The 18563-nt window shown below is 51.0% G+C and overlaps 1 protein-coding gene across 1 annotated transcript in view; it reads right to left on the bottom strand.

Annotated features, from left to right (window-relative positions):
• The window catches only part of LOC142296986 (adhesion G protein-coupled receptor F5-like), a 154503-nt gene that overhangs the window by 19744 nt on the left and 116196 nt on the right, over nucleotides 1-18563 (bottom strand). Inside the window, 1 exon segment of the mRNA XM_075341173.1 lies at nucleotides 3387-3450. Coding sequence (XP_075197288.1) covers nucleotides 3387-3450 — 64 coding nt within the window.

The raw sequence follows: 18563 nt of genomic DNA, 5'->3' as shown, positions 1-18563 counted from the left end.
AGCTAGGGGAGGGGGTGCTACCAAGACAGGAGCGGTTTCAACCGGCCAAGGGGCCGCATCAGGAGCGCCAACAGTTGATGCTTGCAGGGCCTTGATGGCCCGCTCCTTTAGTACTGTAAAGTCTAAGTCGGCGTGCTCCAGAGTCCATAACCGCAGCTGTTTGCGATCTTCAGCAGACCCCAGTCCCTGTAGAAACTGCTCCACCAACATCTTGTTGCTGTCGGCGTCACTGATGGTGTCCACCCGCCTCAGGGTCTGGAGGGCTGTCTGAAAGCGCAGGGCATAGTCTCTGATACTGTCCGCGGGCCGCTGCCGACATTGGTAGAACTGCATCCGCAACTCAGCCTCGGTCCGGGTCTCAAAGGCGGTCTGGAGTTTTTCAAAGATAGTGGCTACCGAGGCCCGGTCCGCGTCGGTCCAGGTCTCCGTCTCCTGCTCGGCCGCGCCGGTCAGCTGCCTCAGTACTACCGTCGCACGCTGTCTGCCAGTCATGGCGTACAAGTCAAGAATTGGGTTTATCTTTTTCGGAACACTTGTAAGGCGTCAGGCTTCCTATCGTACTGGGGTAGCCAGGTAGCACCGGGCACGTATGGCAGGGAGATCGGCATTACCTGGGCGACTGCTGGACCCGCGGCCTCCCTCGCTTCTGCGACCGGAGCGAGGGCCGCCACGTTCCCATCTTCGGGCGCCGCCACTCCTGCAGCTGACGCCCCCCCACCGTCTCCGGTAGGTACGGACATCTTCTCCCCGTCCCCCCTTGGTCTTTCTACAGCACTTCTCTCTTTGGGGGCGGGGATTAACTTTCGCGCCTTCACTGCTCGGGGAAGACGACTCGAGCGGGAAACTTTCACGCCCAAGATGGCGGATTTTCAGATTTTTCAGCGGGACGCCGCTGACGGGGACTACAAGGCGCACTTCTAAAGGTAAGTAGACTGGTTCTATCCTGTTTGTGACGCCAGAAGAGTCGATGTGTACCGCCCCGCGGCCTCGGCTGCGGCCACCGAGCCGCTCGCATCCGTGCTTGTGTACTACGGGTGGTGGCTCAAGCCTCTCACGGACCCGGGGGTCACATCGCTCTGCAAGGGAGGTTGGCGCTACACGCGGGGGATGCGGGTATTTGGTTTTGGAATGATAGTTCGTGACGCCACCCACGGGTTGTGGTGATCGTGGACACCACCGCTGCGGCAAAGGTACGGGGACTCCCGGGAGCAGTGTAGTTTCGCAGCTAGGTGTTGACCCCTCCGTGGGTAGGGGATGTTGGTCCCGGGGCCTGATTGCGGGGGCCGGGGTGCAGGGCGCGGTGCGGTGCCTGATGGCACTGGTGTACTCACTCTGATACAAGACACTGGAGTCGCTGGTAAACCAAACAGAGTGATGAATGGGGCCCGCAGCCGGCTGCAGCTTTTCCTGTTAGGTTGGTAGTGTCCGCCTTTCTCCTGCATCTGTGTGTGAATCTTGACTCCTGTGCCTGGGCACCGGTATTCCGCTCCCCGGCGTATAAGTTTCGTAGGAGCCCGTTTGCCCGCAGATGCTTGCCCTTTGGATCTCTTGCCTTTGGCGGTGGCACTTATCCGGAATGGTTGGGCTGTTGCCTTCAATCGGGACTTAGATGGGAATAAACCCCTGAGGTCCAGACCGCAATCAGTTGATTTGACTATGGTGGTGGCTTATAGCCTAGTTCGGGGTCTGAGTACTCTGCCTGGTGCTCCGGTATCCAGTTGGCTCCCCGGTTCGGTTCCGGCGGGCCACCACCCTGCCCCGGTCCCTTACGGTTCCACCGGTCATATTCCCGGTCTCCTGCAGGCGGCCACTACCGTCTGCCTCCTTGCCAATGGTGACTGGGCTCCAACCCAGCCACCGGAGTAGTCTGTGGCAGGCCTGAGCACAGGTCTGCTTCTGGACACAACCTCCCTCCTTCACTGCCAGAACTCCTCTCTTTACTCTCCTAAACTTGACTCTTCCAGAGCCAGACTACAACTCCCACTCACTGTTTTCCCGCCTCCAGGCCTGTGAACTCCTCGGTGGGTGGAGCCAACCACCTGGTTCCACCCCCCCTGGTGTGGACATCAAACCTGGAGGGTGGTGACAAGGTTTTCTATGTTTGACTGGTGTTACCTAACTGGAAGGGGTGTGATGTTGTGTGTGTGACTACCTGGAACGGCCTGGATAGTCCAGGGCGTCACGTGTGTGTGGCAGAAAATTAACAATGCAATTTCAGCCGGAAAACATCATCCCCACCGTCATACATGGTGGTGACAGCATCATGCTGTGAGGAGGCTTTTCTTCAGCAGGGGCAGGGAAGCTAGTCAGTTGATTGGAAGATGGATGGAGCTAAATACAGGTCAATGCTGGAGGAAAACATTTAGAGGCGGCAATAGACTTGAGACTGGGGAGTAGGTTCACCTTCCAGCAGTGCAACGACTATAAACATCCTGCCAGAGCTACAATGTATGGTTTAGATTAGAGCATATTCATGTGTGTGAACGGCCCAGTCACAATCCAGACCTAAATCCTATTGAGAATCTGTGACAAGACTTGAAAATTGCTGATCACAGACGTCTCCATCCAATCTCACTGAGCTAGAGCTAGTTTGCAGGGAAAAATTTGCAAAAATGTCAGCCTTTAGATCTATCAATTTAGGGGGCTGAATACAAATGCAGGTCACAATTTTCAGATTTATATTTTTTAAATATTTAGAAAACAATGTATAATTTAACTTGACCCTTCACAAATAGTTGCTACGTTTGTTGGAATGTCACATAAAACCCATAAAATCCCAATAAAATACATTTACGTTTGTGGGTGTAAATGAAAAAATGTGGAAAACTTTAAAGGGTATGATACTTTTTCAAGGCACTCTAAAGCAATATCACAGTATTGCTATACGGTCTCCTTTGAACACTAGGTTTCATAGGACTGCCATCATAACAGGCATAGAGGTCTTGAGCAGTCCCCTGACTGTGACCGCAAACCATGTTGTCCCCAGATTAAATCACGGGGGGTACCAATGGGCCCTTTAGAATGAGACGCCGGCCCGGTCATGCTGCTGTCTCATTGACAGAAGCATTTATCAGGTTAAAAGTTGCTGGCAGAGCTTTGCTCTATGTGTGCATGTTAGATGCAGATGATGGCTGAATATCACAGCCATCATCTGACGCCGGAAAATATGCAGACTCAGTTTCTGAACCCGTATCAAAGTCACGGAGCCAATATATGTCAGTAAGGGGTTAAATTCCTCCCCAATTGGATTTTTTTCCCCATTTTCAGTATACTATAAAATGAATGGCGTGATTGGAAACTCTTCAAGCAAAAAAAACAAACAAACCCTGGTACAGCTACATGCTCCCCAATGTGGATGTGATGTGTAATTTATTTTTAATACTAACTTTTTTTGACAAAGATGTTGTTCCTGTGTGGCTTTGAAAATGCAGTTGAATTCAAGGATGATGTCTGTACAAGAAAAAAAAAAGAAATTAGTTAATATGTTCCTTTTATCCAGTCACGTGTTATGTAGTGTGATTTGCCTGTCCATATGTTCTGTTCAGCTATATGGGCATCATAGGGCTGGGACCCCAGTGACCCCGAGAATTGGGCTATGCGTTCTTCAGCAGTCCCAAGTAGAGTTGAGCGCGGTTCGTGGTTCGTGGTTCTCCAGTTCGCGGCTCGAGTGATTTTGGGGCATGTTCTAGATCGAACTAGAACTCGAGCTTTTTGCAAAAGCTCGATAGTTCTAGATACGTTCGAGAACGGTTCTAGCAGCAAAAAGCAGGGCTTTTTACAGCTACAGTGTGCAGGAGCCATCGCTGGCAGCCTGCCACAAGCTGGTAACCAAGATAAACATCGGGTATCCAAGCAAAGCGCTTTGGTTAGTAACCCGATGTTTATCTTAGTTACGTGCAGGAAGCCCACACTTTCCCGCTCAGCTCGCTCCGCCCCCTCCTGCCCGCGGCATGTACACATACATACACAAACACACACACACACACACATCCCCCCCCCCATCCCCCCCCATCCCCCCTATCCCCCCCCGCCCGCCCGCTCGCTCGCTCGCTCGCTCGCTCGCTCGGCTTACCTGCGGTGATGAAGTCCCGCCATCCCGACCTCAGCGCTGTCACTGTCCTCCATGGCCGCCGCTTGTCACATCACCTATCGCTTCCGACCCGAGACTGACTAGCGGTGACGTCACGGACCTCTCGCGATACTTGCTGTGAAGGCGCCGGTCATTGACCTCAGTGACAGGGGCTGTCAGTGTGCTGGAGATCAGCGCAGGTAATGTACCTCGCTGACAGCAGCACTTGTCACCCCCCTGCAGTGACCTGGGCTGACCCATTGATGTTAGCTCAGGTCACTGCACTGCTCTCCCAGTCAATGGGGAACATCCTGCTCTTCATTGACTGGGACAGTGTGGATCGTCATGGCAACCCCTTGGATTACACCAGACCTGGATTTGTTTTTCAATCTAATAAATTGGTTAAAGAGGGAATGTTTTGGGGAGTGTTTTTTCAAATAAAAATGTGTTTGTCGTCTATTTTTTTTTATTACTGACTGGGTTGGTGATGTCGGGTATCTGATAGACGCCTGACCTCACCAACCCCAGGGCTTGATGCCAGGTGACATTACACATCTGGTATTAACCCCAAATATTACCCCGTTTGCCACCGCACCAGGGCGCGGGATGAGCTGGGGCGAAGCACCAGGATTGGCGCATCTAATGGATGCGCCACTTCTGGGGCGGCTGCGGCCTGCTATTTTTAGGCTGGGGAGATTCCAATAACCATGGACCTCCCTAGTCTGAGAATATCAGGCCCCAGCTGTCTGCTTTACCTTGGCTGGTGATCCAATTTTGGGGGACCCCTACGTGTTTTTTTTTTTAATTATTTATTTAATTTAAAATAACAGCGTGGGGTGCCCTCAGTTTTGGATTACCAGCCAAGGTGAGGTTGCCAGCTGTGGTCTGCAGGCTGCAGCCGTCTGCTTTACCCTAGCTGGCTACAAAACTAGGGGGAACCCTATGTCATTTTTTTTTCATTTTTTTGGCTAAATACAAAGCTAAGCACCCCTTAGTGCCACATGAAAGGTACCAAAGGGTGTTCCACTTTTTCTCCATTTTTTTCTCCACTTTCTCTCCACTTTTTCTCCACTTTTTCTCCATTTTTTTCTCCACTTTTTCTCCACTTTTTCTCCACTTTTTCTCCACTTTTTCTCCACTTTTTCTCCTCTTAATCTCCACTTTTTCTCCTCTTATGCTCCACTTTTTCTCCACTTTTTCTCCACTTTTTCTCCACTTTTTTCTCCACTTTTTCTCCTCTTATGCTCCACTTTTTCTCCACTTTTTCTCCACTTTTTCTCCTCTTATGCTCCACTTTTTCTCCACTTTTTCTCCACGTTCTCTCCACTTTTTTCTCCACTTTTTCTCCTCTTATGCTCCACTTTTTCTCCACTTTTTCTCCACTTTTTCTCCACTTTTTCTCCACTTATGCTCCACTTTTTCTCCACTTTTTCTCCTCTTATGCTCCACTTTTTCTCCACTTTTTCTCCACTTTTTCTCCTCTTATGCTCCACTTTTTCTCCACTTTTTCTCCACGTTCTCTCCACTTTTTTCTCCACTTTTTCTCCTCTTATGCTCCACTTTTTCTCCACTTTTTCTCCACTTTTTCTCCACTTTTTCTCCACTTATGCTCCACTTTTTCTCCACTTTTTCTCCACTTTTTCTCCACTTTTTTCTCCACTTTTTCTCCTCTTATGCTCCACTTTTTCTCCACTTTTTCTCCACTTTTTCTCCTCTTATGCTCCACTTTTTCTCCACTTTTTCTCCACTTTTTCTCCACGTTTTCTCCACTTTTTTCTCCACTTTTTCTCCTCTTATGCTCCACTTTTTCTCCACTTTTTCTCCACTTTTTCTCCACTTTTTCTCCTCTTATGCTCCACTTTTTCTCCACTTTTTCTCCACTTTTTCTCCACTTTTTCTCCTCTTATGCTCCACTTTTTCTCCACTTTTTCTCCACGTTCTCTCCACTTTTTTCTCCACTTTTTCTCCTCTTATGCTCCACTTTTTCTCCACTTTTTCTCCACTTTTTCTCCACTTTTTCTCCACTTTTTCTCCTCTTATGCTCCACTTTTTCTCCACTTTTTCTTCACTTTTTTCTCCACTTTTTCTCCTCTTATGCTCCACTTTTTCTCCACTTTTTCTCCACTTTTTCTCCACTTTTTCTCCTCTTAATCTCCACTTTTTCTCCTCTTATGCTCCACTTTTTCTCCACTTTTTTCTCCACTTTTTCTCCACTTTTTCTCCTCTTATGCTCCACTTTTTCTCCACTTTTTTCTCCACTTTTTCTCCACTTTTTCTCCTCTTATGCTCCACTTTTTCTCCACTTTTTTCTCCACTTTTTTCTCCACTTTTTCTCCTCTTAATCTCCACTTTTTCTCCACTTTTTCTCCACTTTTTCTCCACTTTTTTGTCCACTTTTTCTCCACTTTTTCTCCTCTTAATCTCCACTTTTTCTCCACTTTTTCTCCACTTTTTCTCCACTTTTTTGTCCACTTTTTCTCCACTTTTTCTCCTCTTATGCTCCACTTTTTCTCCACTTTTTTCTCCACTTTTTCTCCTCTTAATCTCCACTTTTTCTCCACTTTTTCTCCACTTTTTCTCCACTTTTTCTCCACTTTTTTCTCCACTTTTTCTCCACTTTTTCTCCTCTTATGTTCCACTTATTCTCCACTTTTTCTCCACTTTTTCTCCACTTTTTCTCCTCTTATGTTCCACTTATTCTCCACTTTTTCTCCACTTTTTCTCCACTTTTTCTCCTCTTATGCTCCACTTTTTCTCCACTTTTTCTCCACTTTTTCTCCACTTTTTCTCCTCTTATGCTCCACTTTTTCTCCACTTTTTCTTCACTTTTTTCTCCACTTTTTCTCCTCTTATGCTCCACTTTTTCTCCACTTTTTCTCCACTTTTTCTCCACTTTTTCTCCACTTTTTTCTCCACTTTTTCTCCACTTTTTCTCCTCTTATGTTCCACTTATTCTCCACTTTTTCTCCACTTTTTCTCCACTTTTTCTCCTCTTATGTTCCACTTATTCTCCACTTTTTCTCCACTTTTTCTCCACTTTTTCTCCTCTTATGCTCCACTTTTTCTCCACTTTTTCTCCACTTTTTCTCCACTTTTTCTCCTCTTATGCTCCACTTTTTCTCCACTTTTTCTTCACTTTTTTCTCCACTTTTTCTCCTCTTATGCTCCACTTTTTCTCCACTTTTTCTCCACTTTTTCTCCACTTTTTCTCCTCTTAATCTCCACTTTTTCTCCTCTTATGCTCCACTTTTTCTCCACTTTTTTCTCCACTTTTTCTCCACTTTTTCTCCTCTTATGCTCCACTTTTTCTCCACTTTTTTCTCCACTTTTTTCTCCACTTTTTCTCCTCTTAATCTCCACTTTTTCTCCACTTTTTCTCCACTTTTTCTCCACTTTTTCTCCACTTTTTTCTCCACTTTTTCTCCACTTTTTCTCCTCTTATGTTCCACTTATTCTCCACTTTTTCTCCACTTTTTCTCTACTTTTTCTATGGTCGGTCTACCCATTAGCTCTGCCATGCATAGTGTAGCTCTACACCTACTGCACATGTTACTTTATGATTGACATCTCTTTCGTACCAGAGCTGTCTAAGTCTACTCTGACCCCATATTTGTCATTACTATATTGTCCTTGTACTGTATTATGACATTTGTATCATGTGTTTCATTTCTTGCTGTGTTGCAATTTTTTTGCTGCATCCCAATTGTACCTCTACATTGTTCGAGTTTATGTTATTGTTCTCTCACTCTTATGTGATACTGATTATTGTCATTTTTCATGATTACATGCAGATAAGTCCAATCTGACGAAGGCTCAGGCCGAAACGTCATTTGTAACTTGTTTTGGACAAAAACATATATGCTTATGAAAAAAAAATTTTCTTAATACGGACCAATAAAGAGTGATTTTGCATTACTATCCATTGTGACTTACTGACTTAGTCTGGGAGATATAGAGTGCCGAGGTTACTCACTAATTTTATCTATTATTACCTCTGAGCACCTATATACCAGTGAGCAGAGCTTCCTCTACAGTAGTTCTCCTGATTAGGCATGCCCTTACCTCATGAGCAGGGCATTGCAGCTTTGGTAGCAACCATTACGACATGGACTCTGCTGCTGTGGACCCGGGGAGAGTGAGTGCAGATTCATTGCACCCACACTCCTCACATGAAGGGTCCGCACTCCTAGAAAATGGGGGATACGTTCCCTGAGTGTCTCCCCCCCATATTCTAGACGGTCCAGAGTCGTCGTGGGACCCCTTTATTTTTTTTCTTACAATAAATTGGTGAAAGAGGAAATGTTTTGGGGACTGTTTTTTCAAATAAATTTCTTTTGTCGATTTTTTGTTTTTGTTAGTACTGACAGTTTATGATGTTGGGTATCTAATAGACGCCATGACATCACAAACTGCTGGGCTTGATCTCAGGTGACTTTACAGCTAGTATCAACCCGATTTATTACCCCGTTTGCCACTGCACCAGGGCACGGGATGAGCTGGGGTGAAGCGCCAGGATTGGCGCATCTAGTGGATGCGCCACGTCTGGGGTGCCTGCGGCCTGCTATTTTTAGGCTGTGAAGGCCCAATAACTATGGACCTTCCCACCCTGAGAATACCAGACCACAGCTGTCCGCTTTACCTTGGCTGGTGATCCAATTTGGGGGGTCCCCTACTTTTATTGTGTAATTATTAATATTTATAAAATAATTATAAAAAAGAGCCTGAGGGGACCTCCACATTGGATCCCCAACCACGGTAAAGCTGCCAGCTGTGGTTTTCAGGCTACAGCCGTCTGCTTTACCCTAGCTGGCTATCAAAAATGGGGGGACCCAACGTAATTTTTTTTTTTTAACTATTTTTTAAATAGAAAAAATTAATGGGCTTCCCTGTATTTTGATTGCCAACCAAGGTAACGGCAGGCAGATGGGGGTGGCAACCCATAGCTGTCTGCTTTATCTGCGCTGAGAATCAAAAATACCGCGGAGCGCTACGTCATTTTTTTAAAGATTTATTTTTACAGCACTGTGATGTCCAGCAATCAAAATACAGGGAAGCCCATTTTATTTTTAGTTATTTAAATAAATAATTAAAAAAAATATATGTTAGCTCCCACTGCATTTTTTGTATTGCTAGCTAAGGGTAATCCAAGCAGCTACTGGCTGCTAACCCCCACTGCTTGGTGTTACCTTCACTGGCAATGGAAAATCCAGGGAAGCATTTTTTTTTTTTTTTGCCAAAAAGCTACAAAAAAAGGACGTGAGCTTCGCCATATTTTTGTATGCTAGCCAGGTATAGCAGGCAGGTGCTGGAAGAGTTGGATACAGCGCCAGAAGATGGCGCTTCTATGAAAATGCCATTTTCTGAGGCGGCTGCAGACTGCAAATCGCAGCAGTGGGGCCCAGAAAGCTCAGGCCAACCTGTGCTGCGGATTCCAATCCCCAGCTGCCTAGTTGTACCTGGCTGGACACAAAAATGGGGCAAAGCCTACGTCATTTGTTTTCTAATTATTTCATGAAATTCATGAAATAATAAAAAAAGGGCTTCCCTTTATTTTTGGTTCCCAGCCGGGTACAAATAGGCAACTGGGGGTTGGGGGCAGCCGTACCTGCCTGCTGTACCTGGCTAGCATACAAAAATATGGCGAAGCCACATAATTTTTTCAGGGGGCAAAAAACTTCTGCATACAGTCCTGGATGGAGTATGCTGAGCCTTGTAGTTCTGCAGCTGCTGTCTGTCTGTATGGAGAAGAGCAGACAGCAGCTGCAGAACTACAAGGCTCAGCATACTCCATCCAGGACTGCATGCAGAAGTTTTTTGCCCACCAAAAAAATGACGTGGGCTTCGCCATATTTTTGTATGCTAGCCAGGTACAGCTGGCAGCCACGGGCTGCCTCCAACCCCCAGTTGCCTATTTGTACCCGGCTGGGAACCAAAAATATAGGGAAGCCCGTTTTTTTTAATTATTTCACTTATTTCATGAAATAATTAAAAAACAAATGACGTGGGCTTCGCCCTATTTTTGTGTCCAGCCGGGTACAACTAGGCAGCTGGGGATTGGAATCCGCAGCACAGGTTAGCCCGAGGTTTGTGGGCGCCTCTGCTGCGGATTTCAGTCCGCAGCCGTCCCAGAAAATGGCGCTCTCATAGAAGCGCCATCATCTGGCGCTGTATCCAACTCTTCCAACAGCCCTGGAGCCGGGTGGCTTGTTGGGTAATCATGAGTTAATACTGGCTTTGTTTTACCAGCCAGTATTAAGCCAGAGATTCTTAATGTCAGGCACGTTTGACCCGGCCATTAAGAATCTCCAATAAAGGGTTAAAAAAAGACACCACACAGAGAAAAAATACTTTAATAGAAATAAATACACAGACACATTAGAGACTCCATCTTTATTACCCCTGTCAGCCCTCCACGATCCTGCTCTTCTGTCTTCTTTCTTTCTAGTGTAGTAGTAGTGACGATTGTAGTGAGGGGCATCACTTGGGGCTGGGGAACCTCCATCCTAACTACAATGCTCACTACAATCGGGAAGCAGCGTGCAGCCTTCACTCCGTGAGTGATCACTGCTGGCTGCTAGCGGTAACAGCGGTAACGCTGACAGACGCGTTACCATAGCAACGGTGCTCCCGGAGCCGCGGTTAGCGGTGACGTCACCGCTAACTGCGTTGCTATGGCAACGGTGATCTCCGTTAATGACCGGCTGTGTCAGCCGGTCCCTAACGGAACGGGGAGTCGACCGTGTGCTAGAGCATGTCGCCGGTACACGGCGATACACATATGTGCACCGTGTACCGGAGAGATGCACTCGCAGGTCCTACATGACGTGTCATAGTCATGTGACCAGTCTGTAGCCAATGAGATAATAGCCACGTGACTGGTCACATGGCTATTTTGACGTCACGATAGGTCCTGCTTCTCTGCTGGCAGTGCAGGTCACCGGGAGGATTCAGCGATCATCGGATGGAATAGCGGCAGGAGACAGAGTGCAGAAGGGATCGCGAGGACCGGTAAGTGTTATGGCAATGTTTATTAACTGTTTGTGTACATTTATAATGCATTTTTATGTGTTTGTGATTGCCTCCCATTATAGCCTATTGGTTCTAGTTCGGTTCGTCGAACGTTCGACGAGCCGAACTCGAGCCAGACCCCCCGTTCGGCGAACCGCCTCGAGCCGAACCGGGACCGGTTCGCTCATCTCTAGTCCCAAGCGGAGATTGAGTAAGTACATTTTGGCTCCATTCAAGATCGGGCACTGCAGTGCCTGGTTCCCCAGTTCCAGATCCCCGTTTCTCAGCATAACTAGGGTCCCAGCACCCAGCGTTCAGGAAGTTATAGGATAGGTGATAACTTATTATTTTTACCATATAAATAAATGCAAGACTGTCCAGAGTTTTCCATGGCATAATCAAAAATGTCAGCAGACATAACCATATTGATCAGCTGATTTTTGGGGGTGATTTCTGTCATGATTCATGCATGGCTCTGCCGTTCCTGAGCCGGTTGGGGTCCCTAAGCTCCTCTTCCTCCCCTTCAGCTTCACTATCCACGGCAGACTCACCGTCTTTCCGGTCAGTCAGGACCTACTCCTCTCTCACGAGCCCACTGACCTTTCGCTGACTGAGGGGATTCGTTAGCTCTCCGCCAGGGAATGGCCACCACCCGGGCCACACTGTGTGTCCGGCACCCGGATTCGACCCACAAGGTCACGGCAAATTTAAGTTATTAGGGTTTTTCTCCACCACGCCTCTCACAGGTGCAGTCTGCTCCTTTCCCTCAGGGACTCTCCTCTCACAGACGCAGTCTGCTCCTCTCCCTCAGGAACTCTGCTTTCACAGACGCAGTCTGCTCCTGTCCCTTAGGGACTCTGCTCTCACAGACGCAGTCTGCTTCTCTCCCTCAGGGACTCTCCTCTCACAGACGCAGTCTGTTCCTCTCCCTCAGGAACTCTCCTCTCACAGACGCAGTCTCCTCCTCTCCCTTAGGGAATCTCCTCTCACAGACGCAGTCTGCTCCTCTCCCTCAGGGACACTCCTCTCACAGACTCAGTCTCCTCCTCTCCCTCAGGAACTCTGCTCTCACAGATGCAGTCTGCTCCTCTCCCTCAGGGACTCTGCTCTCACAGATGCAGTCTGTTCCTCTCCCTCAGGGACTCTCCTCTCACAGACGCAGTCTGCTCCTCTCCCTCAGGGACTCTCCTCTCACAGACGCAGTCTGCTCCTCTCCCTCAGGGACTCTCCTCTCACAGACGCAGTCTGCTCCTCTCCCTCAGGAACTCTGCTCTCACAGACGCAGTCTGCTCCTCTCCCTCAGGGACTCTGCTCTAACAGACGCAGTCTGCTCCTCTCCCTCAGGGACTCTGCTCTCACAGATGCAGTCTGTTCCTCTCCCTCAGGAACTCTGCTCTCACAGACGCAGTCTGCTCCTCTCCCTCAGGGACCCTCCTCTCATAGATGCAGTCTGCTCCTCTCCCTCAGGGACTCTCCTCTCACAGATGCAGTCTGCTCCTCTCCCTCAGGGACTCTCCTCTCACAGAAGCAGTCTGCTCCTCTCTCTCAGGGACACTCCTCTCACAGACCAAGTCAGCTCCTCTCCCTCAGGGACTCTCCTCTCACAGACGCAGTCTGCTCCTCTCCCTCAGGGACTCTCCTCTCACAGACGCAGTCTGCTCTTCTCCCTCAGTAACTCTGCTCTCACAGATGCAGGCTGTTCCTCTCCCTCAGGAACTCTGCTCTCACAGACGCAGTCTGCTCATCTCCCTCAGGGACCCTCCTCTCACAGACGCAGTCTGCTCCTCTCCCTCAGGGACTCTCCTCTCACAGACGCAGTCTGCACCTCTCCCTCAGGGACACTCCTCTCACAGACGCAGTCTGCTCCTCTCCCTCAGGGACTCTCCTCTCACAGACGCAGTCTGCTCCTCTCCCTCAGGGACACTCCTCTCACAGACGCAGTCTGCTCCTCTCCCTCAGGGACTCTCCTCTCACAGACGCAGTCTGCTCCTCTCCCTCAGGGACACTCCTCTCACAGACCAAGTCAGCTCCTCTCCCTCAGGGACTCTCCTCTCACAGACGCAGTCTGCTCCTCTCCCTCAGGGACTGTTGTCACACTAACTGACTTCCTAACCGCTGTTTTTCAAACTAAGCCCCTCCCCTTCACTAGCTCCCTCCAGCCCAGGAGTACCAGGGAAGTAGCTTACACACTAACCACCTAGTGGCCGTTTACCAATAATACACACTATACCAAAACAACATACAGTACATTGCTGGTTTGCAGGTCTGGGGTGGGCTGAGCCCTGCACCCCCCTTACAAAACAATGCCTTTAACCCCTTATTAATTAAAGAGATTGCCCATGACCTAAGAGTTGACGACTGATCTCATACTGATCAGGTAATTGTGCCGCCCCCGCGTCAGCAGCCGGGCTGCTCAGATCCGGATCCAATGTGGCTCGAGGGATGTCCGGACCCGGGGGTCGTGCGGCCACTCAAAAAAGGGGGGCTATATACAGGGGACAGTGTGGAAAGTTCGTGACACCACCCATGGTGTGTGGTAAGGGTAAAGTACCACCGCTGCGGCTGGGAGTACCCAGTGGCGATGGTGTGGGCAGCCAGGTGTTTAACCCCTCCATGGGTAGGGGGAATGCCCTGGGACTCGGTGATGGTGTCGGGAAGGTGCCGTCGGGTCGGTAAGGGTTAATTGCGTACTCACTCAGTCCAATAACGCTGATGCTGAAAACCGTGGTAAACCAAAGTTCTTGATGCCACTGCAGCAGGGAGGGAGCACGCCTAGATCCCGTGCCCATTGGTGTTGCTTGTTAGCCTGTGACCTTGACCTTGGAACCTTTTTCTGTAATTTGTCCCTTTCAGCTTAGAACTAAACGGGTCCCGCTCACCCATATGGCTAACGGAGTGAGCTTGCTCTTAGGGTTCACGCTTGGGATTTTCTGGACTATGCAGTGGGAAAGTCCTATCCCCCTAGTTGCACTAGTACCCCGATTTTGGAGCAGGTGGAGAACGGATCTTGAAGGCTCCGTCCTAGTTGGGGGAATTACCAGGACGCCTGAAGCTACTTCCTGGCCTGGGGTCCACGTACCCCGTCGTGCCCTGTCCCCTGCCCAGTGATGGCACAAGGCCGCCGGCTGTCCTCCTCAACAGTCCGTGCCCCTTGTCACGATCCCCTGCGACCGGGGTCCAGCTCCTACCAGGCCCAGACCAACATCTGCCACCTAGTAAACGAGGAGCCCGTCTCCTGACCTCTCCTCTCGAGAGTCACCACTCAACTCACTGTCTCCTAACACTCCTGACCTCCCCTTAACCAACCCCCAAAGTGGCCAGCCCTATTCCCTTCAGGCTGTCCACTGGTGTGTCTGGTGGGTGTAGTTCAGCGTGTTCCTAGGGTTTTGATTAGCTTGTTCTTAGCAACACTAAAAGGTCAGGGACCCGTAACCAAGGAGGAGGTGGATTTCATGCAGATGGGCAGATTGCAAAATACCCTGTGACGACCTGATAGGCCAGTGTGCTGCCCCCGCGACAGCTGACGGGCTGCTCGGACCCGGATCCGCAGTGGCTCGAGGGGTCTCCAGATCCGAGGCGGGGTCGCGCAGCTACTTCGGAAATAAAAAGGAGGAAAAGAAGGGCAGTGAGCCCCATAGGGGTGAATGGACCCCATGACCATCGTGAGGGTGCAAGGTTAGGAAGGGGTTAATTGGTTGAACTGGGATAGGGGATAGTTAGGGCTATTGGATTGGTGGAAGGAAGATGTAGGGGGATTGGAGGGGAGCAGGGAAGGGGTGGGGGGTTGTGGGAGGTATAAGAGAGGGGGGTGGACTGATTACCTCCCCTTTCGTCGCTGGAAAGTTGTGGCCCCAGGACGTGCTGCCTGCTGCTATGACTGACCTTCATGCCCTGTCAGAGATGGTGCGGGGGGCCTCCGAGGTCCTTGGCGTGGAAGTTCTGCGGCAGCAGCTGGTGGCGGTCTGTGGAGCTGGAGCGGTACAGCCTGCTACTCCTGCGCCCGGACCGCAGCTACGTGCTCGGCGGGCGCGACCGCCGGAGCGCTACTCCCCCAGTGGGAGGGGGAGAGAGAGATCTAGGAGCCCCTACGGGGACCCTCCGGGACAGCGGAGCCCTCCATCTGACCAGGGGGAGCTGCCGGCCGCCGGGAGGAATCCTCGACGGAGATCCCGCGGGTCGGGGGTGGGCGGAGCCTCGGCGGGGCCCACTTCCGGTCCGCGGCCAGCACAGTCCAGGACCGGACCAGCGATCACAGCAGCCCCCAGTGAAGTGCCGGCTGGGGGTGGCGCTCGTCGAGGTGTATCACGGACGGAGACTCCCTGCAGACGGCAGGGGAGAGCGACAGGTCGGCGGATGGGTGATGTGGGGAGCGGCGACGTGAGGAGCTTGGAGGAGGGGTACGGTGGCCCGGAGGCACGGATGAGGTCCACAGTCACGGTCCCCGCCAGCAAGGATCGGGCTGGGGGGGGTTCCCAGCGACGGTCAGATGCAGCACGGCCTTCCTGCAGTCGGCAGGGAGGGAGCCCACTGAGGACGGCGGCAACCACAGCAGCGCAGCAGGCGCCCATGGAGACAGCGAGGAAGGACGGCGGCAGGGCGCCACGGCGTGAGAAACGAAAAAGGTCGAGCAGGAGGCGCCCGGAGGAGCAGGGTGCGGTGACCGTGGGGGTTGACGGCCGCCAGGTGCAGGCTGTCCCCTCGCTGGTCCCCCCTGAAGACTTCGGCAGCACGTCAGATTCCGGCAGTGACGATGGAGCGGCGGCAGCGGCAGGTCGGGCAGAACGGCGGCAGGACGATCGTGGTACGGCTGTGCCGGCGTCGGTTCCACGGCAGCCTGGTGAGCAGACGACTGACATGTTTAATGCTGTGTGTAGTGGGGGCGGGGGTTCCGTCGCGGGCAGTGTGGCTCAAGGGGCGAGTGTGGTCGGGCAGGCTGGTTTCCCGGGCCCGGAGTTTTGGGGGCAACTTTTGGGGGCGTTACAGGGGTTGTCGGCGGAGCGGGTTAGTCGGACCGGGCCGGGGGCTCCGGTGGGGGCATGGGTGGGCCCCACGGAGGTGGTGCAGACTGAGGCGGCGGTGAGCGGGGTGTCGGTGCGGGACCCTGCCTCGGCGGTGGGTGCGGGAACGGCGGCCAGTGGGACGGCTGACGTGGGTGCGAGCAAGGAGGCGGAAAAGGAAAAAGAAAAGGAGGATGAGGTTGTGCGGTTGGATGATAGGGCACGGAGTGAAATTTACGTGTGTTTTGAAGGGCAGTTAGGGGTTCACTTGAAGAAGGAGGTGAGGGAAAAGATTTGGAAGGGGGAGTATGTGGAAATTTTTTCCTTGCTTCCCTTGGAGAAGTTTAATTTGGATAAGGTGAAACCCAGTGATACAAAAAAGGAGAAAGAGGATGAGGAAAAACGAAGGTATAGATTGATCCCGAGGACGTTCACTAACTGGCTACAGGCCTTTGCGATCTTAGCCAGCGTGATCGGGGAAAAGGAGCCGGAGCATTGTTCCGCCCTATTTGGTTATATGGACGCGATTGGGGAGGCGTATAGAGTGTATGGCGGGTTAGGGTGGCTAAGATATGATGAGCAGTTCCGGCAACGGAAGGCTCTGCGGCAGGGTGTCCAGTGGGGCCACAAGGATATTTCTTTGTGGATGCGGTTAATGACGGCTCCGGCTCAGCCCTTTCGAGGGGGTGCCGGGAGCCCGGGTGCGAGCGGCGGGTCCTCGGCTGGACAGAAAAAGGGGGCTTGCTGGCAGTATAACGAGGGACAGTGTAAGTTTGGGGCCTCGTGTCGGTTTAAACACGAGTGTTCCGGATGTGGAGGGTCCCACCCATTGGCCAGGTGCTTCAAAAAAGGAAAAGGAAAGGCGGGGGAGGGGTCTGGAAAGAGGGAGGACGCCAGTGAGAGTAGAGGCGATGCTTCCCTATTTAAATAGGTATCCGGATGTTAGGGCGGCGGAGTTGTTGGCAAGGGGTTTTACGGAAGGTTTTCGGATTCCGTTTGAATCTGAGGCGCCGGTGTTTCGCCCGGGGAATTTGAGGTCCGCAAAAGAACATCCGGCGGTGGTGAAGGAAAAGCTGCAAAAGGAGGTGGAATTGGGGAGGATGGCGGGTCCATTCCAGGACCCGCCATTCTCCAATTTAAGGATTTCCCCCCTTGGGGTGGTGCCTAAGAAGGAGCCGAACAAATTTCGGCTCATTCATCATTTATCTTATCCGGCGGGATTGTCGGTGAATGATGGGATATCGCCAGAGTTGTCGGCAGTTTCTTATGTATCTTTTGATAAGGCTTTGGAGCTGGTAAGGGTTGCCGGGCGGGGGGCCCTGATGGCAAAGGCGGATGTGGAAGCAGCTTTTCGTTTACTCCCGGTGCATCCAGAGAGCCTTCATCTCTTAGGGTGCATGTGGGATGGTGAATACTATGTTGATCGCTGCCTGCCGATGGGCTGTTCCATTTCGTGTGCTCATTTTGAGGCATTTAGTACTTTTGTGGAATGGGTAGTCAAAGATGTGGCAGGAGTCCATTCTGTGATTCACTATCTGGATGACTTCTTTTGCGTGGGTCCGGCGGGCTCTTCGGTCTGCTCCTTGTTGTTGTTCACGTTAGAGCGGATCGCGCGGAGCCTAGGTATTCCGTTGGCGAAGGAAAAAACAGAAGGGCCGGCGACGGCCCTATGTTTCTTAGGGATTGAAATTGATACACTGGCAATGGAATGCCGATTGCCGGAGGGGAAGCTTCTGGATTTGAAGGCGTCGGTGCGGGTTTTGTATCAGGCCAAGAAGGTGCGGTTGCGGGATTTGCAGTCAGTGCTTGGAAAATTGAATTTCGCTTGTCGCATTATGCCGATGGGGCGGATCTTTAATAGGAGGCTGGCAAGTGCAACCGCGGGGGTGAAAGCTCCAAATCACTTTGTCAGAGTGACCAAAGTGATGAAAGGGGATTTGTTGGTTTGGGAGAGGTTCTTGGACCGGTACAACGGTCGGACCCTTTGGATGAGCGAGGCTTTGTCCAATAGCCAGTTGGAGTTGTACACGGATGCGGCTGGAGCGACCGGTTTTGGGGCAATTTTTCAGACGCACTGGTGTGTTGGAAAGTGGCCACGGCTTTGGGTGGAGGCAGGTCTGGTGAGGAATTTGGCTCTGCTGGAATTGTTTCCCATCATTGTAGCAGTGGAGTTATGGGGCCCCGTTTTTTCAGGAAGAAGGGTTTGCATGCATTGTGACAACATGGCGGTGGTGCATTCCATTAATGCGCTGTCGGCAAAATCCCCGCCGGTTGTGGGGTATTTGAGGCACTTGGTGTTGAGGTGTTTGGAGTTGAACATTTGTGTGGTGGCCCGGCACGTGCCGGGGATTCGAAATGAGGTGGCTGACGCGCTATCACGATTTCAGTTTTGCAGGTTCAGGAAGCTGGTGCCGGGAGCGGACGCGGATGGAGAACCTTGTCCGGAATGGCTGTGGGACCTGGCATCGGTGTAGCATTTGAGGGGATTA

The sequence above is a fragment of the Anomaloglossus baeobatrachus genome, chromosome 3, assembly GCF_048569485.1.
Source record: "Anomaloglossus baeobatrachus isolate aAnoBae1 chromosome 3, aAnoBae1.hap1, whole genome shotgun sequence".
Lineage (NCBI taxonomy): Eukaryota > Metazoa > Chordata > Amphibia > Anura > Aromobatidae > Anomaloglossus > Anomaloglossus baeobatrachus.
This window is presented reverse-complemented; position numbering and strand designations above follow the sequence as displayed.